The sequence below is a fragment of the Myotis myotis genome, unplaced genomic scaffold (assembly GCF_014108235.1).
Source record: "Myotis myotis isolate mMyoMyo1 unplaced genomic scaffold, mMyoMyo1.p scaffold_m19_p_15, whole genome shotgun sequence".
NCBI lineage: Eukaryota > Metazoa > Chordata > Mammalia > Chiroptera > Vespertilionidae > Myotis > Myotis myotis.
In genome coordinates this window covers 22,483,898-22,507,791 of record NW_023416319.1, presented here as the reverse complement: position 1 = coordinate 22,507,791, position 23,894 = coordinate 22,483,898, and the positions used below count along the sequence as shown (strand labels likewise).

The 23,894-nt window shown below is 42.6% G+C and overlaps 1 protein-coding gene across 1 annotated transcript; it reads left to right on the top strand.

Moving 5' to 3' along the window:
• The first annotated feature begins 3,613 nt into the window (after positions 1 to 3,613).
• Positions 3,614 to 19,112, top strand: LOC118669945 (solute carrier family 35 member G1-like). Its single transcript, XM_036336556.1, has 3 exons — positions 3,614 to 3,874; positions 8,570 to 8,750; positions 18,259 to 19,112. The coding sequence occupies exons 1-3, from the start codon at positions 3,694 to 3,696 to the stop codon at positions 18,995 to 18,997; spliced, it is 1,101 nt and encodes a 366-aa protein (XP_036192449.1). The 5' UTR covers positions 3,614 to 3,693; the 3' UTR covers positions 18,998 to 19,112.
• The last annotated feature ends 4,782 nt before the right edge of the window (positions 19,113 to 23,894 follow it).

Genomic DNA, 23,894 nt, shown 5'->3' with positions numbered 1-23,894 from the left:
ATATGACATTAAAATACATGTTTATATGCTTCTTTCAAAATATAAGAAGAATATCTCAACAGCTCAAAGTGAGAATAAAATTTAAACAATGAACAAAGTATAAAGCACAGGGGCAAAAGGTAGGACTGGAGCCAGGCAAGCAGGGCTGGAGTTAAATACCTTCTGAAACAGGAACCTGAGCTGGGCTTCCTACCCAAGAACAGTGGGTGATAGAACTTCAGCCATGCATCTAGAATTGTGGCAGAAATAACTACTTGCTCAGGGCCACTGTCCACAGCAGAGTCCCCTTCTGGTCTGTACCAGGTGAAGTGTCACCCCAGACATGGAGAGCTCTGAGGTGAGCTGCAAACACATGGCCTGGGTTGAGTCTGGTCAACCCATGAGACCAAGGCTAAGGCAGCTAAGAAACTGCTTCACAGATAAGAGAAGTATGCAACAAAATTCCCACACAATATGAGCTTTCCAGGAAAAGTGAAAAACCACACTTGATACAGTAAAAATAATCACAAAGGAGAGCTTTTTATCCTGAGGTGACAGAAATACAACAATATAAAACCAACTTAAAATAAAGTTCTGTCTAAAATCTTCAAGGAAATAAAAGAAGATAACATCATTAAATCAGAAAAGAGATTATGAAACTAAAATAGGTAAATAATAAAAAGAACATTAGAAAATTATCAACTCCCAACGTAAAAATGAAACCATCCTTAAGGAACTGTACTTCACAACACTGACAGAAGAGGGTGACCTTGAACTAGGAATGTAAATTACTCAAACTCCCTAAAATAAAAAGAACCATCATGCCCTAACCAGTTTGGCTCAGTGGATAGAGCGTCGGCTTGTGGACTGAGGGGTCCCAGGTTTGATTCTGGTCAAGGGCATGTACCTTGGTTGCGGGCATATCCCCAGTAGACGGTGTGCAGGAAGCAGCTGATCGATGTTTCTCTCATCGATGTTTCTAACTCTCTACCCCTCTTCCTTCCTCTCTGTAAAAAATCAATAAAGTATATATTTTTTTAAAAAAAAGAACCATCACAAAGCCACAGGAAACTACACTAAGAGAGGAAAAAATGAGAATCAAAGCATCTTAGCTGGAGAAAATTCTTAGCAAAAAACAACCACAAAACACAAAATTCCAAATGGGATTAATATCTTAAAACAAGCATTTGGAATATGAAAAAACACCTGAAGTTGGAAATTAAAAATTCAAGAACAGAAATGAACAAAGTGATAGATAGATAGATGATAGATAAATTTATCAACCAATGGTAGAAGTCAGGAAAGAAAAAGCAAAATCATCTTAGGAATTAAGGCTAAATTATAAGTACCCAATGGAGAAAAGATTTCAATGAATTTTAAACAACAACAAAAACCCACCAAACTCATAGAAAAAGAGGTCAAATTTGTGGTTAGGTGAGGGTGGGGGAGGGGTAATTGAAGGAAGGTGGTCAAAAGGTACAAACTTCCAGTTATAAGTAAGTACTAGAAATGTAATGTACAACATGACTATAGCTAACACTGCTGTGTGATACATAAGGAAGCTGTTAATAGAGTAGATCCCAATAGTTCTTATCATAAGAAAATTTTTTCCTTTTTATTGTATCTATATGAGATGATTGATGTTCACTAAATGTATTATGGTAATAATTTCACAATATATGCAAATCAAACCATCATGCTGTATACCTTAACCTTATACATGTTAATTATCCTAGATAATAAAGAGGTAATATGCAAATTGACCATCACGCCTTCACAAGATGGCTGCCTACAACCAGGCCAGCAGGGGGGTTAGTGAGGGACAACCAAACGACTGAACAAGCAGGCTGCGTGGGGCAACCAGGCTGGTAGGGGGGTTAGTGAGGGACGACCAAACAACTAAACAGCAGGCTGCTTGGGGCAACCAGCCGGCTGGGGGCCATGAGGGGAGGGGGGGCAGGTAGGGGCAACCAGGCAGGCAAGAAGGTGAGCTTTTAGGAGCCAGAGGTCCAGGATTGTGAGACGGATGTCCAACTGCCGGGTTAGGTCCTATCCCCAGGATTGAGCCTAAACTGGCAGTCAAACATCCCCCAAGGGGTCCCGGATTGGAGAGAGTGCAAGCTGGGCTGAGGGGGACCCTCCCCATGGACGAATTTCATGCACCAAGCCTCTAGTTTCTCAATAAAACTGAAAAGGAAACTTAAAAAAAGAAAGGAAGAGTAGTGTTAGCATAATGATTGACATATAGAATTCATGGAAAGCTTTCAACTAGAAAGACCATTTTCATCCAAATACAGGAGGCCTCCCTGTGGTCACCAGAGAACTGTAACAAACAGGGAACCAACCCTGCCTGTTTCCTGCTTATTCACTCTCTTTTCCTTTCCCCTTGAGTCTCCTTTGGATGGAAAGTAGTGCGTTTTTGGACCAGGCTAATCATCGTAATCTCTGGGAAAAGAATGTTACAAAAACAGATCTAGTAAACTGAAGACCCTGGGATAATATGCTGAGCATGGCAAGGCCTCAGAGAAGCCAGAGTCACGGGAGAGTATGGGAGAGCAGCAGGTCATCCACAAAAATCTGCTCTGCAACCCCCACCCTCCATATGCCAGCTGCTTATATGAGGTAGCACAAACATTACACAGGGAGGTAGGCAAAAGGAATAAGAATGGGTATGCAAGCCCTAACCAGTTTGGTTCAGTGGATAGAGCATCGGTCTGTGGACTGAAGGGTCCCAAGTTCGATTCTGGTCAAGGGCATGTACCTTGGTTGCAGGCACATCCCCAGTGGGAGGTGTGCAGGAGGCAGCTGATCGATGTTTCTCTCTCATCGATGTTTCTAACTCTCTATCCCTCTCCCTTCCTCTCTGTAAAAAATCAATAAAATATATATTTTTAAAAAGAATGGGTATGCAAAATGACTATTACAGGTATGGGGGAGCTGAAATACAATAGGCCTAGACGTTATCACCAGGGAGGAAAGGTCAGGGAACGCAAACCCCATGACCAGTGATATGCTAGGGAAGGACAAAGTTACCCCTGGGGCAACCCTACAATGGACTGTCCCTTGCTAGGCACCTAGGGCTTTCCATCCTGGTGACCTTCTTCTGTACCTGGCCCATCCTCCTCACGTCTAACTGCCTACAACAGAAGGACCCATAACGAATGCCTAGTGTTACAAAGAACATATAAATGGTTCTACCCCAGTCCTATAGATATATTTTCCTTATGGTTATGTGCTAATCCCCTATCCCCTTTTCAAGACCTAGAACCAGTAAAATTCTACCCTCCGTGGCAATGAGCCCTAGATAAAACAGGGCTTGACAAAGCTTCCAGAGGTGATTATGGGCCACGCCAATAAGTAAACGGGTCCCAGTCTCCTGACCTCCTGAAGGCCTGCCCAAGAGAAGGGGTCCAGTGTGCCTGGGAAAGATGACTCCAAACCTCTGGCCAGTCTAGCCAGACCGCAGCAGAGGGGTGGACGCCTTCGGGTCAGCTGTGGCCAAGAAGCCCCATCAGAGAGTTGGCCGACCTCCAGCGGCACAGGAGGATAGGGAGCTGGAGGTGGGAGGGCGGCGAAGGACAGCCCTACCCCGGGCCCGGGCACGGGAGGGCCGCGCGCACAGGCGCGCCCCCGCCCCGCCGCCGGAAGAGCCAGGCAGCCTAGCTCCGCGCCAGACGCTGCGCCGGCCGCGGGGAAATCACCGCCCGCCGCGCAATGCGGACCCTCCACAGCACCCGGGTCGCGGAGCTGCGGGAGCCCGGGCTGCCGCTCACAGCCGACACATCCCCGTCCTCGTCGGACGCGAGGGAAGAGCCGGCGGAGGCCGTGGAAACCCCGGGTCCCAGCTGGTGCGGGCTGTGCCGCTCCTGGCTGTGCGGTTCGCGCGCGCAGCCCGGTGAGTGCGGGTGCGGGCCGTGGCGCCGGTCTCGTCCTTGGGGGGCCGGGCGGGCGCTAGCACGGGGCTCATTGCGGACCACGACCCCCTACTCTCCCCTGCCCAGAGCCCCGGGATCCCGGGAGCTGTCACCTGGGGGCAGAATAGCAGAAGTGCCCTGCGCGAAGCCCGAGAAAGTTTCTGATTGTTTGGAACCCTTTGGGGATTCTAAAACTGTTAAACTGTTCCTATAATTAAAGTGTTGCGGGCCAGTCGGTGGAGTCAGATTGCAGTTGGGCGCTCCTGGCCGAGGTCGGAGGTGGGGTGGTCAGCGAGAAAGGCCATCCCACAGCCTGCCGTGTTGGGAGGAAGCTAACCATGAAAACTGATCTCCGTGGTAAACGGTGTACCCCGAAGAGGAAGTTGAAAAACATTCTAGTGTAAAAAATGTTTGTCCCAGAATCTTGGGAAGGCAGAGTTGGGGTTAGGAGGACTTGTTAGCAATTGATGCACAAGAAGGCAGAGGTACCATCTTACTGATGTGGTTAAGGGGTTCACGGACTCGTCCCCCAAACCAAGGAAGGACCCGTGGGAAAAACCCATGATCTGGTGCAATGCCTTACTTTGACAAATGAAAGTGAGGCCCAGGAAGGTGAGGGCTTGGGCTTTTGGGTTTGTTTTGTTTTTATGAAGACCTGGCGTAGGTCCCTGCAGCACCAGCTTGCCAGAAACCTAGCCTAGGGCCCTTTCTATTAGCCTCAAGCACGTTTCTCCTTGAACTCCAACACCCACTTGGAGCAGCTGCTTGGAAGAAGAGGGAAATAAGCAGATGCCCTTTCAAGACACAGTTACACAGTCTGCACCACCTCGTCTTCTGGGTCACCTCCCCTAAGTGTGACTCGGGATTTCTATGTCTCTTACTGCACCCCAGCTTCCTTCCTCTCTGTATGCCCTTTCTCCAATTTAGAGATAAACTCCCGGAAAATGACTCTTGCTCCATTTTTGTCCTAAACTCTAACAGAAATGAACAGAATTCTATTCTTTTATGCATGGTAGAGCCTCTCTCTAGAGCAGGAGTTACCCAAGCGGGGTCGACCAGATGTGCAGACTTTGAAGAGGTCAGTTCCTCACCTTGTCACCCTATAGCTAAATGTCATTCTGAGGGAATGCTGAGTCAGGCTTTGCAAACTCTTAAACCTTTCCCCTGTTTGTGAATGGAACAGGAATACTGTTCACTCAGGCGGCACATGGCAAAATGACAGACCAATATAAGTGATTGCACTTAGAATGTGTGGGCTCTTATAACCTCAAAAAAAGTTGATAACAATAAGGTTTAGCAATAGTTAGTAAAAGGGGACCAGATGATATTCCAGAAACAGGATTGCCACAGAAACACTTTAAACCACAGTACTGTTGTCATTGAACTTTGTGACAGTATCATTTTAGCGTCTTAAATCAACTGGTTATCTCAACAAAATTCATTTTCAAGTTCAGGTTGAAACTGTAACCAATGTTTCTTACATTCTTGGATAACCTTCAAGGACAACATACAGCTACCCTAAGACATCTATTTATTTTCTTGAGGGGCTGTTTGGATCTTAGACTGAAGCAAGAAGCTGTCTTGGGCCTGTGCCTTACATTCCCCTGGAAGGAATGAGTTCCTTAGCAGTGATTCTCTAGCCAGTAGAGCTTTGTACAGTTTACGGAGATCCTGCTTCAATAGGTCTGGGGCAGGCTTGGGAATTAAAGTTTTAGGGTGGGGTGGGTGGGAAGAGATCAGCCAAATAACTTGTATGCATATATGCATAACCCATGGACACAGTTGATAGTATGGCGAAAGCCTGGGGTGGGGTGGGGGGAGGGCAGGCTAGAAGGGGTCAATAGGGAAAAAAGGGGACATATGTAATAGTTTTAACAATAAAGCCTTTTTTTTTTTACTTAAAAAGTTACTAGTTGGGTCTAATTCCCAACCAGGATTGCAAATCACCAGTTTAAAGCAGAGATTAGAGAATTGAGCAACTTTTCTGTTTTCTTCTCACACGAAACTGCACTATGGCCAATTAATTTGAGGTATTTAGAGTCACCAAATTAATAGAAATGCTTATAGTAGGATATGAACTTGAAGCTTATTACATAAGCAGATGCCTGTGGATTATGCTACTCTTGCTCATCTCCATTGACAGAGTATTGAAATTATTATTCAGTAAGAGACTGAGGGTTGCCTGTGTAGAGCCAGTTCTCACCCCCATTAACAATCAAGTTCAGCAAGGCCTTGTACCAACTGTCCTGTCCCCATTGGGAAGCATGGGCCTTAAGAGTTTATAGGCAAGAAAATATGTGAGTAAAAGTGTTTTAAGGAAAAGATAATCAGAGCCAGGGGTGTGAAATTAAGTTTTCAAAGAGTTAAAATAGCATGTTAAAATATTCCTGGAGAGAAATCGAGAAGTTTAGGTTGCAGAAGATCCTTTAAATATAGACCAGGGAGATGTTTTCTGCCCTTGATCTCGTTCTGTTCTGTCTAAGGGTGTAGGTTCTATGTATGGGTTGGGTTTCTTTGAAGAAAAACTATTTTATTTGGACTTGAACTCTGAAATTTCAGAGGCTAAATTCTAAGGCTGACTGCAGCCAAAACATGTATGAGTGGTGGTTAACTTAGCAGTCTTCTAAAGCTTCCTTCTCATGGGCTGAGTAGGTATGTGTAGCCTGTTTCTGCAGTATCTGAGCACATGCTTACAGAACAGAATGTGGAGATTCTGGCACTTAGACAACATAAAATCTGTAACATGACAGCTCAATCACTCTCTGCAGCTGTGTACCTAGAACAGGAAGAGGTGAAGCCTCTGACCAGCATGGCATGTGTTACTGCGAAGGTCAGACTGTAGAATGCCACCAGGAAGACTGCATCATCACACTTTGTAAATGTGTCACATGTGGGCAAAGATATCTATCTAACACTAGGATCTTGAAATATATTACCTGGTGTTTGCCTTTATAATGGAAGGACATTTTATTTTATTTTATTTTTTAATATATTTTATTGATTTTTTACAGAGAGGAAGGGAGAGAGATAGTCAGAAACATCGATGAGAGAGAAACATCGATCAGCTGCCTCCTGCACATCTCCCACATGCCCTTGACTGGAATCGAACCTGGGACCTTTCAGTCCGCAGGCCGACACTCTATCCACCGAGCCAAACCGGTTTCGGCAATGGAATGACATTTTAATACACACACACACACACACCCCATTATGTAATACCATTCTACAATGGAAGAATACATTGTACATTCCTAGATGGAATGGTGATCCTGGTTTTACTACAAGTTGCATGTCCCCACACATCCTTTAGCCCTGTGTGCTCTTAGCAAATGAGAGCCAGTATGTTTACTTCTTATTCTCTCCTTTTTGTGTGTGAGTGTTCAGGTGTTCAGGTTTTAGGGTGTTCTCTGCTCACTCTACTCCATTTTGCTTTCCTGAATGCCAGGGGTGAGATTGAAAGAAGGTTCTACTCCTGTTTTAGGCAACTAAGACAGAGGAAGTGGCTAAACAGAAGTTTAATGCTCAGTCAGACTGTCATTAAGAGATTGAATACTTGATGGCCTGGAGAAAGCAAAAGTGCCCTGGCTCAGGTCAACCAGGTAGTTGGTATTAGATGACAATTCTAATTTTAAAATGTATTTAAAAAGCACTTTGGGCCCTGGCCGGGTGGCTCAGTTGGTTGGAGCATCTTCCCGTACACCAAAAGGTTGTGACTTTGATTGCCGGTCAGGGCACATACCTAGGTTGCTGGTTCAGTCCCTTGTCAGGGTGTGTACAGGAGGCAACTGAATGAATGATGTTTCTCTTTCACACTGATGCTTCTCTCTCTCTCCCTCTCCCTCTCCACCCCCCCCCCTTCCCCTCTCTCTTTCCTTCTCTCACTTTCATCAATATCCTTGGGTAAGGATTAAAAAAGAAAAAAAAAAGTACTTTGGGGTCAGAAGGGTAGATAGCCTCCCTCCCCTTGCCCTGGAAGAGTTTATGCTCTAAATGAAAGATACATTGTAAACCATGAGAGGTTTAAATAAAGATTTGAGTTATGGTTCAAAATAACAAAAGACAGAGCCTTCCTAAATCATGCTGTTGCTGTGGTTTTACCCTCTGCATCTTTCCATGATTCTCTCACATCCTTTCATTCAGCAACTATTGAGGGTCTTCCATGTGCCGGGCCTGAACAAGACAGCTGAGGCCCCAGCCCTGGAGGAGCTTGCAGGCTGTGGAGGAAGTCAACTCATCAACAAGTAGCCACAGAACACAGTTATAAACTGCTTTCCAGGAAAGATCACTTTCTTCATAAAGCACAGTTCACCAGTGAGATGATATAAAACATCATTTGGAAGCATTTTCTCTAGCCATCTTGACAAGCATTTCTTAAAAGATTTCTCTACTGTCTTTACTTCTTTTTGACTTGTAGGTGAGGGGGTGATTCTTCAGGGAGTTAAAGGAAATTGTATTTTATAGGGTGACATTGCATTTCAGAAAACACAGGTTTAATTTGTTTCCTTCGTCTGTGGTTCTTCATTTTTGGTGGGAAAAATGTTTCCGATCCAAAAAATAGACATGCTTAGGAGGTAATATTTGCAGCTTGTTAGCCATTAACACTGTCCCATTTTTCTCAGTTTCTAAGTGAAAATGATAAAGGAAGTAAGGACTAACCAGAATTTAATCTTTTTCAGAAGCCAAGAAGAAAGCACCCTGTCGTGGACTTGGCTTGTTTTACACATTATTGTCTGCCTTCCTTTTCTCAGTGGCCTTTTTATTTGTTAAAAAAGTGCAAGACCTCCATGCTGTAGAAATTAGTGCATTCCGATGTGTGTTCCAAATGTTAGTCGTTATCCCTTGCTTAATATACAGAAAGTAAGTATTTCTTAACTGCAAAGTAGATAATAATAAACGGTTGTAAATCTTTTGACCTGCCCAAATTTACTTATAGTATCTGCTTTAATCCCTCTCATAGATTTGCCAGTCCCTACACCCTTTGGCTCTGATCACTGAAAAGTCACAAGGATCCCACCTAAATAAGATGCTCATAAGCACACACAACATGCCCAGCAGAGGGGGAGAAAGAGATTCAGTTATTCTCCACCCTCATTTTGAGAACAAAACTCTCCTAGTGTAATTCCTCTCATCGTGTACCACCTTCCCTTCTTAGTATTTGGAAGAAAAAGTAAACAAGAGGATGTGGTAGTGTCATCTCCCAGTGTCAGAGGTTTCTTTAGGTAGAACAGGTTGCTCTGCTACAAGGGCAGACAGAAGGCTACCATAGTAATATTTAGGTGTGAGGTGCTGTGGGAAAGGGGAAAGGTAATCTTGAGGAGGGGCTTTTTAACTGCTTTCCATATTCAGTGTCCTCATCTGTAAACTGAAGGGAATGACATTTATCCTCTACCTGCCTGTGGTTACAAGAATCAAATGGAATTTATTATGTATCAGAGTGTTTTGTAAAAAATATAGTATTGACTTGTAGGTGAGGGATGTTTCTTCAGCGAGTTAAAGGAAATCCATTTTTTTAAAAATATATATTTTATGGACATTTTTACAGAGAGGAAGGGAGAGGGATAGAGAGTTAGAAACATCGATGAGTGAAAAACATCGATCAGCTGCCTCCTGCACACTGCCCACTACGTATGTGTCCGCAACTAAGGTACATGCCCCTGGCCAGAATTGAACCTGGGACCCTTAAGTCTGCAGGCCGACGCTCTATCCACTGAGCCAAACCGATTAGGGCAAGGAAATCCATTTTATAGGGTGGATTTATAGATGGTCCATCCCATCTTCTTCATTCATGTGAATTCTGCTCTTCCCCACCCCACCCCCCACCCTCCTCAGGTTTAAAGTATGCCTCTTCAGTCCATATACTAAGGATTTGGTGAAAAAGGTTAAAATTTGCTAAGATCGATATTGTCAGAAATTCCTGTGTAAGTGTGGACAAGTCATAATATTTTAGGAAATGTCGGTAAGACTTCAGACATTTCTAAGTGTGGCAGTAGACTTCGGATGGGAACCCAATCATCTTCCCCATTTTGGAATAAAAGTATTGTCAGGGGAAGGCACTAGGAAAATTTTCTGAAATCCTTGGTGATAATTTTGTTTGACCCATTTCAAATTTCACTATTGAGGAAGATTCCTAGCTTCTCAAAGTATGGACCAAAGGTGACCATACTTTCATTTCTGACACCAGAGACCCAGGGTCCCCATGTCTGGCCTACATGCTGCCCTAAAGATGTCCAGCCCCAACACAGATCAGCAAGATGCACCTAGCCAGGAACTAACACAGGACTCTGTTTAGCAAATATTTAATTGGAAAAACTTTGATGGCAATTATTATACATACTGAATGCTGCAGGTTCTTTTTCAGTGTGTTTTAACTCTTTTCCTAAAGAGAACAGTGAAAAGTTGTCTCACATCCAATGACTTAAAGAACATGTGGCATTGGCACCGCTTTTATAGAAAAACTCATAAGAATGCACAACGTCGAGGACCAAGTTTTCTTATATGGGGCAGCTAAATCTTGAAATTATACTTATTATGAAAGTAACACGCTTTCACATATTTATATATTTAATAGAAAACATGTGAAAAATAAATATAAAGAAGGAAAATTACTATACTAGAATGAGGTCTAACCACAATGAGCATTTCAGTATATTTTCCTTTGTCTTTTTTTGCAAGCATACACAGGGTGCCCCCCAAAACTGTATTGTGGGGAAGCATGGGACTTATTTGGAATGTCTATAAGGAGGCTTCTCCTAAAGGTCGGGGGTCTCTGAGGGGACCTTGCCGAAGGTGGTAGCCCCTACTTTGACTTTTTCAAACAAGTCTGATCCCCCGAGGTGTTTTGCTAGAATCTCTATGTTTAGTCTTAAAAGACCCAACTTTGTAGAAGCATATACTTTCTTAAGGACACTTATCCTATTGATTGTATCTAGAGGTTAATTTTAGTTCAAACTGTTATTACAATAAAAAGCCAACGAGGCAGGCAATCAGGGCTATTTGTTCCTAAAGTAAAAACAGTCCATTAGCCTCTTTCACAGAAACCTGTGTCAGAGCAATCTCTTCATCCATCGCTCAGGGTCTGCTGGTCAGCCCCAGCAGCTGGTGCCCCCTGTGTGAAGAGGTCAGGAATGCAACAAACGCAGCAAAACCCTCGAAAACAAAGAGAAAGAAAATGAAAGTAACTGTGCAGTAAGTCATTGGAACCCGCTTGGGATTTCCAAGTTTGAGGGAATTCTTTCTCAGCTAAGGTTTCATAATGGGACAACAGTTGTTCACAGAACAGCAGCTATATATCACATTGCTGAAACAGTTATTAAAAGCAGGTGGTGCCTCTGTTTCAGAATAACAACTAAAAAGCTTATTAAAAATTGTTTTGATGTATAATCCTCGGTTCCCTGATGCTGGAACACTAGACCTTAATCCTCTGGGAACAGGTGGGTAGGAATTTAAAAAGAAATCAGGCCTAGGGAAAACGAGTGTCCTTATCATCATTAACTATGTGGGCTCTTGTTCAAGCTGCATTATGCCCACTTCATATTGAAGATCAAAAGCCTACAGAGCAACAGGACTTACTACTGCCCCCTCCTCCTGAAGCAGAGCCTGCAGAACCTGTAATACCTAAAGCCCCGCTGCTGGAAGAAATATTTCCCGATCCTCGGCCTCTGATGTGGGAGAGCTCATCAACTAGATCCTCAGTTATGGGGTCCTATGTCAGGCAAGCCATGTTAGAAGGAGAGCTTTTAACTTGCCCAGATATACAAAATCAACAAGATAATAAAGTTTATGAGCCACTCTTTTTTACCTTTAAAGAAATAAGGAAAAGTGTTAGAGAAAATGAGACTGACAGTCCATTTACAAAAAGATTCCTTAATGCCTTGTCTGAAAATTATCACATGACTCCTTGGGACTGGCAGATTTTAGCCAAAACAATTCTAGATGCCAGTCAATATCTGTTATGGAAAGCAGAATATAATAAGATCTGTGAACAACAAACTGTTGATGGGTGCTCACTGGCCACCCCACACGGGAGCCCTCTGAGCCACATTCTAGCTATAAGTCCCGGGCACTAAAAGACATCTTCTAAAAAATCCATGGAAAGGACTCTGGTTTATTAAGTCTTATCTGTAGGTTGTGCACACCTATAAATGTTGTTCATAGAGTCTCTGTTAATTGTTGTTTTGTGTCTTTGCTGTTTAGTTTAATTTGTTTAAAGATAGGGCATATTTCACTTTACTAGGGGCCCCAGCTACTTGTAACAGGCTGACCTCATAATAGGGATTACAGGAATTTCCCAGCAGCTGCCAAGAATTCTTATTCTTGGGGACCTTCCTGCTCTCCCTCTCAAGACATCAGCCACTAGAAACTCTTAGGTAGTAGAAGTTCTTGTCTCTGTAATGTAACTTGGTTCCTGATTAATGTTTTTTACTTGCTTTCTTTAAAGGACTTAGTTTATACTTCACCATTTTATGAATATAAGGAATCCTTGGCCTCTACTGTTTAGACTTTGTACCACTCAGAACCCATTTACTGTACTGGGTTAATGTAAAATAAAATTCCAAGGCTAGTGTCCCAGTCCACCCTTTTGTGAGTACTCATTCATTTACTGTAGGGTTTTTTGTTTCTGTTTTTAAGATCTCTTCTTACTATATACAAAATTTCATATTGTTAATCTACTCAAAAAGAGAAAAAATATGGGAAATAATTATTTAAACTCCCCAAGTATTTTCCTAAAAGGCTAGAGCTACAGAAATACCCTTGAATAAGCTGCAGAAGCGGCAACAGTGGGGTGAAGGAAAGAGCACTCTCCTTGTAAAGAAAAAAAAATGGTACTTTTACACTAAAGCTTTTAAAGGCCCAGAAGTTACTATAGTCCTGGGAACAAACCCCAGGACCTCTTATCTCCCCACATACACACCCACCCTTTCTCCAGACTCCTAAGAGTTGTCAAGGTCATATTATCTCTATTATACTTCTTAACAATGTGAGTATATTTTCCATTGGAAAAATAAGCCTATTTCTAAAATAAGCCTATTCCTATATTTGCTTAAGTAGCAAAGGTTTAATATACATACTGGAGGCCTCGGGGTCCCTCAGCTCGGCCTGTGCCCTCTTACAGTACAGGAGCCCTTGGGGGAGCAGGCATAAGCCCATAATCAGACATCCTAGCACTGCCACCGAGGCGGGAGTGGCTCCCACCGTTGCCGCTGCACTCACCAGCCATGAGTCCGGCTTCTGGCTGAGCAGTGCTCCCCCTATGGGAGCGCACTGACCACCAGGGGGCAGCTCCTGCATTGAGCATCTGCCCCTTGGTGGTTAGTATGCATCATAGCGACCGGTTGTTCCGCTGTTCAGTCTATTTGCATATTAGCCTTTTATTATATAGGACTAGTGGCCCAGCGCACGAAATTCATGCACAGGGGATGTCCCTCAGCCTGGCCTGCACCCTCTCCAATCTGGGACCCCTCAGGGGATGTTCTACCGCCGGTTTAGTTAGACATCCCTCTCGCAATCTGGGACCGCTGGCTCCTAACCACTAACCTGCCTGCCGGCCTGCTTGCCCCCAACTGCCCCCCGCCCCCCTGCTTGACCCCAGCTGCCCTCCCAGGCCAGCCTCATGGCCCCAACTGCCTTCCCCTGCCAGCCTCATGACCCCCAACTGCCTTCCCCAGCTGGTGTCCCGGAAGGTCTCCTGGTCTAATTGGCATATTACCCTTTTATTAGTATAGATTATTTAAATATTTTTGCCTAAGAAGAAAAGGTTTTATATATATTATTAAAATAATTATGTTATGTTAATCAGGAACCTGATTACTTTAAATAAATAAATTACTTAATACTGTTTAATAATAATAATAGCCCTAACCAGTTTGGCTCAGTGGATAGAGCATTGGCCTGTGGACTGAAGGGTCCCAGCTTTGATTCCAGTCAAGGGCATGTACCTTGATTGCGGCACATCCCCAGTAGAGAGTGTGCAGGAGGCAGGTGAATCGATGTTTCTTTCTCATCGATGTTTCAACTCTCTATACCTCTTCCTCTCCCTTCCTCTCTTTAAAAAATCAATAAAATATATTTAAAATAATAATAATAGTAATTATATATAATAATATATTTGACTACCTTCCCAGGATTTAAATTTTAAGATTTGCTTTCTATCCTTATAAAGGAAATTTTATACTTAAGATATATGGGAAGCTCTGTCAAATAAAAAAAAATAATAATTATATTCTATTTATATGCACATTAAATAATTTCTAATATGCTTTCATTTATAACTAATTGTTATAAATTATAATATAGAATATTATATTTTGCAAAAAGAACAAAATTCTATGTCATTTACATTATTCTATAAAGTACCTAGATCTATAGAAATACTAGCAAAAAAAATCAAAAGAAACAATTTTATTATAAAGCTGAATAAATAAAAAAATAATTATATATTTTTGTAACTTTTGTTGAAAGTATTGCTAATTCTTAAACTTTTTGTTTTTCAGATATAAGAAAGCATTTTTTTTAAATATATTTTATTGATTTTTTACAGAGAGGAAGGGAGAGGGATAAAGAGTTAGAAACATCGATGAGAGAGAAACATCGATCAGCTGCCTCCCGCACACTCCCCACTGGGATGTGCCCGCAACCAAGGTACATGCCCTTGACCGGAATCGAACCCGGGACCCTTGAGTCCGCAGGCCGACGCTCCATCCACTGAGCCAAACCAGTCAGGGCAAGAAAGCATTTTTAAAGCAATTTAGTAAATTACATATTTCTCTCCCTACCTGTCCCTCCAAAATTTAGCAATTTTTAATAAGTAGCAATACATTTCTTTAAATTCAGTAAAACCTATTTCCAATTATAGCTATATTAACCAAGATAAAAACTAACAGTAGGCCTGCTTATAGCAGCCATGCCTTTGCCACCTTTTACAGGACTTAGTCCATCCAGCATTCCACAGGAATCCCTTACAATCCACAGGGGCAAGCCATTATTGAGTATGCCCATTCAACATTAAAAAACATACTAGTAAAACAAAAAAGGGGGAATATGGGACTCAAGGACCCAATGAGATATTAACATGGGGGAGAGGATATGCGTGTGTTTCTACCCCCACAGGGCTGCTGTGGATTCCAGCTCGTCGGATTGGACTCTATCATGGCATGGCACAGTGACTACCAGAACTCTCTAGCCAGTATAGTATAACTTTTATTAATAATCATACTGACAGTAGCCTGATTTGCACCACCTACCCCTATGTCTTTGTTATGGGCCCCGATCTACTAATAAACCATAGTTCATCTTTTCTAATACAGGTTAAAAAGGAAGCTTATTTTACATCCTGTATTACCACTCTGAATATTACTTCATTGAACATCAGCACTATTATGGACTTAGAAGACAAGCAGAAATCCTGATACCTGTTAATCTCACCAGGAAATGGCAAGGCTCATCAGCTATCGAAGTCTTAGAAAGAGCATTGAGTCAATTATGGCCTAAAAGATTTTTGGGAATGGTCATTGCAGCCATTATTTTGGCAGTTGTTATTCTTATAACTGCCAGCATCACTATGATGGCCCTTTCTGAGTCTATGCAGATGGCTACATTTGTAGACCATATGGCCTATGATATAACTAGGGAATTCACTATACAACAGCATATATAGGTCAAAAAATATCAGCTAGACTACAGGCAATAGAGGTAGCCATTGAATATCTAGGGAAAAGACAGGACACTATAGCATACAGGCAAGTGCTTAACTGTGATTAGGAGCATAAGCACATATGTGTCACACCTTTAAAAAGAAGAGTAGTCACCATCATTGGATTTCATGTTAAAAAGCATCTATGGGAAGTCTTTCATAATAACCTTACTGAAAAAGTAAACATGTTGCAAAGGCAAATTAAAGAATTCTTATTTGCTATCAATAAACATGGAAAACAGACCATTGCTTAGAATATGGTAAAGGAGCAATTAGAATGGATAGACCCCACCACATGGTTTCCTAAAATCAATTGGTACCTGATCAGACTAACCATTAACTGTCATTCTAATTCTCTTTATTTTTCTTACTAGAGGCCTGGTGCATGAAATTCGTGCATGGGTAGGGTCCCTAGGCCTGGTGATTAGGGCCAATCGGGGCCTTCCTTCATTCCACGCTGCCCCTAGTGGTCAGCGTACGTAATAGCGAGCGAGTGAACTCCCGGTCGGACTCCCAAGGGGACACTTTGCATATTAGCCTTTTATATATATAGGTAGTCTACAAAATCAGAATTCGAGCAGTGAACGTGCTTCGCAGACCCCAACCTTCCAAAGCAGAAAGTTTCACCACCTCCCTCTGTCTTCTGCAGCCAGCAAAACAAAAAGGGGGGAGATCTGGGGAAGCACGGGACTTGGTTGGAATGTCTGTAAAAAGGATTCTCCGAAAGGTTGGGGGCCTTTGAGGGGACCTTGCCAAAGGTGACAGCCCCTACCTTGACTTTTCCAAAGAAGTCCAATCTCCCAGAGTGCTTTGCTAGAATCTCTATGTTTACTCTTTAAAGACCTGACCTTGTAGAAGCATACTTTCTCAAGGATACTTACCCTACTGATTGTATCTAGAGGTTAATTTTAGTTCAAACTGTTATTACAATAAAAAGCCAGTGAGGCAGTGCCAGAGGCCGGTCCATCCTTGTTGCTTGACACAGTTGCTGCAGGGAAGAAACATCTGCACAGCATATGTTTCAAGGGACCTGGCATACTGTTCTTAATATGTTTGCTCCCCTTCTTAGCGCTATGTGTTCTAACCAGGGCCACCTCCCCGAGAAAGGTTGTTTCCCCAGGTGGGGATATTTCCCTGGAGTTAGGAATTAACGGGACTAAGGAAGGGAATAAATCAGTAAAACCCCCTAGTGTTACAGAAATACTGTGTACTACTTATGAAGAACTTAGACTAAGACTGTTGGCAATAAATTTGGGACTTGCTAGGCCCACATCCCCAGGGGTCTACCCACCAGAGAAACCACCAAAGCCTATGCCCCTGAAAACCCGCCGATGCAGGGCAGTCCCAAGGAAGACCATCAGCAAGGCTAAAAGGACATAACCATTACTTGGGATAATCTCCTTCAGTTACTTCCTTGTAGCTTAATAGTAGAGCAGTAGAGTAGTGACCTTGGAATGGAGATAACAAACTAGCCCCAACCTTTGCAATAGAATGGATAGGATTAAAATCAACAGAGCTAGATAGAGATAAGATTTTTGGCAAAGGTCAGATAAGAAACTATGGACATGAAACAAGGAACTGTAGAAGGTCAAGGGAGGACCCAAAACATTTCATGATGTGACTATAGAGGCATGCTTATAGGATCAAATGGTATAAATACAGATGTAACAGGAGAATAAAGAGAGAACCTGGCTATGCTGATCATCTGAATGCTGTCTCCGTGTCCTTCATTCATCGCCGACTCCGTCCACACCTTTGGGAACCCCTGGATCGCTGGGGCTGGACCCCAGCAAGGCAGGCAAATGGGACTGCTTTTACTTCTAAAGTAAAATAGTCCCTTAGCCTCTCTTTCACAGAAACTTGTGTCAGATCAATCTGTTCATCTGTCACTCGGGGTCTGCTGGTCAGCCACAGCACTGTATTAATACTTTAACAGCTGATTTTTGTTACATTTTGAAAATGAAATGTATTTTAATAAACACCGCCTTTATAATTATTCAAAGTGTGTATACATTTTGGGGGACACCCTGTATATACATGTAGCAAATAATATCTAACATAAGAAAAAAGGAAAAATACATCTGTATTAAGTATAATGATACTATTTATGTAGTTCTCTTGTATTATTTTTGCTTATACTGTGAACACTTTAATGTCATTAGCTATACTTACAAAACATTTTTTAAAGGGATATTATAGTTGTGGACATTATCATATTTAATTTGCTATTCCCCTATTTTTGATAGCTAAGACTTCTAAAATATTACTTTATTAAAAACTAGAGACCCGGAGCACGATATTCGTGCACTGAGCAGGAGGTCCCTCAGCCTGGACTGCACCCTCTCGCAGTCTGGGAAACCTCGGGGGATGTCCGACTGCCGCCTTAGGCCCTTAGCACTGTTGCAGAGGCATGAGAGGCTCCTGTCACCGCTGGTGCGCTAATCAGCCATGAGTCCAGCTTCTGGCTGAGCAGCACTCCCCCTGTGGGAGCGCACTGACCACCAGGGGGCAGCTCCTGCATTGAGCGTCTGCCCCCTGGTGGTCAGTGAGCGTCATAGCGACCGGTCATTCTCCCGTTCGGTCAATTTGCACATTAGCCTTTTATTATATAAGATTATAGTTTAAAAACAATTAGCAAGTTTTGTTTAATATGCATTCCTTCATTTGAATTTCCAGAACTGGGTTTATAGGCCCAAAAGATCTACGAATCTTCCTCATTCTTGGAGGAGTCCTCGGTTCTACCGCCATGATCCTTTTATACTACGCTTTCCAGGCAACATCCCTCGCCGATGCCATGGTTATCGCGTTTAGCTGTCCAGTGTTTACGTCTATATTTGCTTGCATATTTCTCAAGGAAAAATACAGCCCTTGGAATGTTCTCTTCACCGCATTCGCCATCACCGGAGTGATCCTCATTGTGAGGCCACCATTTGTGTTTGGTTCCAACACTGTGAAGACGACTAGAAGCTATTCAGATCACGTGAAGGGCACGTTGGCAGCACTTGGACATGCCGTATCTAATGCCTTGACTCTCGTTATCCTCAGAAAAATGGGGAAATCTGTGGATTACTTTTTGCCCATCTGGTTTTATGTACTGGTTGGCCTCATGGAGTCCGTCGTCATCCTCTCTGTATTAGGAATGTGGAGGATACCGAACTGTGGGATAGACAGGCTCTTTCTCCTACTAATTGGGCTGTTTGGTTTGGCGGGTCAGGTGTTTCTCACCAAAGCCCTTCAGATAGAAGAAGCTGGGCTAGTAGCACTAATGAAGACCATGGATGTGGTTTTTGCTTTTATCTTTCAGGTTATTTTCCTGCATGATATACCAACGTGGTGGACGGTGGGTGGCGCACTCTGCGTAGTAGCCAGTAGTGCTGGAGTGGCCATTCGTAAATGGTGCCAGGGATCCAAATGAAGCATCGTTGCAGAAATGTGTATTTTTTACAAGTCCATCTTCACCGAATACAAAAACACCACATATGCACATACCTGGAAAATCAGCACTTAATTAATTGATTATATTTAATAAATTTCATAGTTTAAGTATCATTTTTGATATGGTATGTCTTATTTTTTCATCCTCATTAAGGATATGTTTATTTTTTTATTATTTATTATTATATTTTTTTAATTATATCTTTATTCAGATTATTACAGTTGTTCCTCTTTTTACCCCCATAGCTCCCCTCCACCTGGTTCCCACCCCACCCTCTGCCCTTACCCTCCCCCCACTGTCCTCATCCATAGGTGTATGATTTTTGTCCAGTCTCTTCCTGCACCCCCCATACCCCTTCCCCCCTCGAGAATAGTCCACTCCCTTTCTATGCCCCTGATTCTATTATATTCACCCGTTTATTCTGTTTATCAGATTATTTATTCACTTGATTTTTAGATTCACTTGTTGATAGATGTGTATTTGTTGTTCATAATTTGTATCTTTACCTTTTTCTTCTTCTTCCTCTTCTTAAAGGATACCTTTCAGCATTTCATATAATACTGGTTTGGTGGTGATGAACTCCTTTAGCTTTTCCTTATCTGTGAAGCTCTTTATCTGACCTTCAATTCTGAATGAGAGCTTTGCTGGATAAAGTAATCTTGGTTGTAGGTTCTTGGCATTCATCACTTTGAATATTTCTTGCCACTCCCTTCTGGCCTGCAAAGTTCCTGTTGAGAAATCAGCTGATAGTTGTATGGGTAGTCCCTTGTAGGTAACTGACTGTTTTTCTCTTGCTGCTTTTAAGATTCTCTCTTTGTCTTTTGCTCTTGGCATTTTAATCATGATGTGTCTTGGTGTGGTCCTCTTTTGGATTCCTTTTGTTTGGGGTTCTCTGCGCTTCCTGGACCTGTAAGTCTATTTCTTTCACCAGGTAGGGGAAGTTTTCTGTCATGATTTCTTCAAATAGGTTTTCAATATCTTGGTCTCTCTCATCTTCTGGCACCCCCATATTTTGGATGTTGGTACGTTTGAAGTTGTCCCAGAGGCTCCTTACACTATCTTCATATTTTTGGATTCTTTCTTCTTTTTGTTTTTCTGGTTGGGTGTTTTTTGCTTCTTCGTATTTCAAATCTTTGACTTGATTCTTCCGATCTTCTAGTCTGCTGTTGGAACTCTGTATAATACTCTTTATTTCAGTCAGTGTATGCTTACTTTCTAGTTGGTCCTTTTTCATAACCTCGAGGGTCTCACTAGATTTCTTGAGGGTCTCACCAAGTTTATCGGTGGTGTCTAGAGAATTCTTGAAAAGTGTGGTTTTGAACTCTATATCCAGTAGTTTGCTTTCCTCCATTTCTGTCATTTGTGACCAGTTTCTTTGTCTCCGCATTTTTTATGCTTCCCTGTGTTGATAGAGTGGCTTTCTGTGCTAGCTGTCCTAAAGGGCCCAGTGGCTCAGCCTCCCCAATTACCGGAGGAGGACACTCTTGGTGCACCCCTTTGTGGGCTTTGTGCACAGTCTTGTAGTTAAGCCTTGATTGTTGTAGGTATCACTGGGAGGAATTGACCTCCAAGCCAATTGGCTGTGAGAATCAGCTGTGTCTGCAATGGGAGAACTTCTGTGCTGGAGACACCTTTCTGGGGCAAGACTTGCTTCAGTGGGGTTTTGGTGCTCACTGAGTCTGCCCCCTGAGTGTGTCCCTTATGGATCTGAGGACTTGTAATCTGGATGGTCCCACTCTGACCACTGGGTACACTGGCTCTTGGATCTAAGGAGGTGCTAATTTAGCCTCTGCCTGAGCCAACCAGCAGGAGCCCAGCTGTGAAGCAATGCAAGCTGCTGTGGGGCCTTGGGTCTTCTTTTGGAAGTTCTGGGTTTCTCTGACCCAGCTGCAGTTTGTTAGGTAATTTTCAGATTGCAAAGGGCCAGGCCTTTCATATGCAAAAGCCTCTGCGCACAGCTTGGGTGGGGCGGGGTCTCAGGGGATCAACAGGGCAGAGCAAGCAGCTATGTCTGCTCCTCAGTCCTACCCTAAGAGGCCCAGCTTCTCAGTGTCCCGGTAATCACTGCAAGTACCTCTGAGAGAAAGCCGCCCTCGAGTTCCAACCGATGCCAGACAGTCCAGTTTCTCCCTGTATGAGTCTGGGTTCCCAGAGACTCGCCTGGAACTGGAGTTCAGAGCAGCCGGGAGCTTGAGACTCCCTCCCGATTGAAAAAGACAGCTGTGTCCTCAGCTGCTAGCCCTTTCTACATGCACCTCCATACCTCTGCACTTTGCTTCCACACCTCCTCTGAGTCTCAGTGTGCTTTTCTCTTTCCTTCTAGTTGTAGAATTTCCACTCAGCCAGCCTTCCTGTGGTTCTGGATGATGTTTGTTTTGTCTTTTAGTTGTATTTATGAAGTTGTTGTGTGAGGCAGCCATTTCTGGTGTTTACCTATGTTGCCATCTTGGTTTCCTCTGGATATGTTTATTGATTTTTTGTTTGTTTTTTTTTAGAGCAACGGGGGGAGAGAGAGAGAAGCATTGATTGTTTTCCTCCCCTATGCACCATAGTCAGGAATTGAACCTTAGTATGTCTCCGGACCAGAATTTAACTGGAGGACACTCCCAACTAACTGAGCCAACTGGCCAGAGCTGAATATGCTATCTTTAATTAGTGAAGCATAGTCTGTTGGGGTGGCATTGGTAAGGACAGCTCATTAGTTCAAGAAACACTTAAAAAAATTTTTATAACTCTAGTATAAATATATGTAAGTTTTTAAAGTGTAATTTTTGTAATGGAATTTAGGTCAGGAGGAAATTTTAGATGCTCTTTTAGCAGTGTAGAGGCTAAGAAACTTATCAGTAATAATGCTGCTATGATTAGTATGTTGAAAATTCATTGGAAACATAATTCCATTTAGGAGGCCAAAGCAGAAACTTGGAATAGGTGCCTACTTAATGGTGTTAAAAATACAAATAAAGTAGCCTTATTTTCAAGGCTTTTATAAATGATTATTATTCTTTTAACCCATATTTGTGCCTTTTCATTTTAATGCCAGACTTTCTTATATGTAAACATTTTGAAAAGTTTTTAATCACCAAATTTGACTAGTAGTTTCTCTTTCAGTGGCATTAGCAACTGTAACTGTCATTCTATAATTTTAATTGTCTTCTGATTTGGGGGTTTGTTTGTTTTTTTGAAGCCACACTAAGTTGTTTATTTTTATTTTTAATATATGTTTTTTTATTGATTTCAGAGAGGAAGGGAGAGGGAGAGAAAGATAGAAACATCAATAATGAGAATCATTGATCGGCTGGCTCCTGCACAAACCCTACTGGGGTTCAAACCTGCAACCTGGGCAAGTGCCCTTCACCAGAATCGAACCTGGGACCCTTCAGTCTGCAGTCCGATGCTCCATCTGCTGAGCCAAACCAGCTAGGGCTAAGTTGTTTATTTTTAATCACAAGAAATAAATCTTGACATGGCCGATGTGCACATTTCCATCCTAAAGTGTTTTCTCACTAGAAATGTGATTTTTCTGTAAATTCCCTTTGAATTTATAGTGTGATGCCAAATAAAATTTTCTCAGGAATTTATTAGATTGGACCATTTGAAATGACAGAGATTTTACCTTTTAACTTACAAAACCCATAATTTCTTATAGTTCACCCTAGTAGAGACCCCCCTTACCCTTTAAGCCAAATACTTAGAGGACTTTGGAATATATATTTTTAAAACAACTTTCTAAAGTTCAGCAATCATATTAAACTTATTTTTATACTATTTTTGCCTTATGGTATTATTTGTAATAATACTTCATATTATATGTTAAATGTAAAGAACTGTGAATTCTATGGTTGTTTGACTTTTGTAGTTTCTTGAATAGAAAAAATAATCACTATTAAATTCTAGTATATAAGTATGATATTAAATGTCAATGCCATATCACGATATTAATATCATGAAATAAAATGACAAATTTCATATCTGGAACTTCAGCAAGCCAATACTCTACTATTAAACAGAGAATTGAATATTTAGGAAAGCTTGGGAATTAATCAGAAAGTGGGAAACGCAGCTAATATAACTTCCTTTTTCATCCATGTGCTTCAGAATTCATTTTATAGAAACCAAGATGGTGGCATAGGTTAACGCCGGAGTTTGCTGCCTCGAACAACCACTTCAAAAATACAACTAAAAGACGGAATGGACATCATCCAAAACCACAGGAAGGCTGGCTGAGTGGAAGTTCTACAACTAGGAGGAAAGAGAATAGCATACGGAGACTCAGAGGAGGCGCAGTGCTGAAGTAAAATACTAAGGTGCGGAGTGCATGCGGAGGGGGCTGGCGGCGGAGGGCGCGGTTGTCTGTTTCAATCGGGAGGGAGTCTCAGGCTCTGAGCTCCAGTTCTGGGCGAGTCTCTGGGGACCCAGACTCAAACGGGACTGTTTGGCTTTGGTGGGAACTCGAAGGCAGCTTTTTCTCTCCGAGGTTTGCAGTAGTTGCTGGGACTCTGAGAGGCAGAGCCCCTGGGGACGGGACTGAGAGCAGCCATAACTGCTCGCTCCCCCCAACCCCCGCCCTGTAGATCCCCCGGAACCCGCCCCGCCCAAGCCCTGCACAGAGGCATTTGCAGGATAGCCTCAGGCAAACGCTAGATTAGCACCGCCCTAGAGATCCAGCACAGAAGCTCTCCCACTGCAGACACAGCGGACTCTCATAGCCAGTTAGCCTAGAAAGCAAATCACCCCCAGTATTACCAACAACAATCAAGGCTTAACTACAACAAGACTGCGCACAAAGACCACAACGGGGTGCACCAAGATAGCATAAAAAATGCAGAGACAAAGAAACATGACAGAAATGGAGGATATAGAGCTCAAAACCGCACTT

Coding starts and splice junctions, on each gene's coding strand:
- LOC118669945 (XM_036336556.1), top strand. CDS start 3,694: ATGCGGACCCTCCACAGCACCCGGGTCGCGGAGCTGCGGGAGCCCGGG. Junction 3,875..8,569: donor CGGTTCGCGCGCGCAGCCCG/GTGAGTGCGGGT, acceptor AATCTTTTTCAG/AAGCCAAGAAGAAAGCACCC. Junction 8,751..18,258: donor CCTTGCTTAATATACAGAAA/GTAAGTATTTCT, acceptor TTGAATTTCCAG/AACTGGGTTTATAGGCCCAA.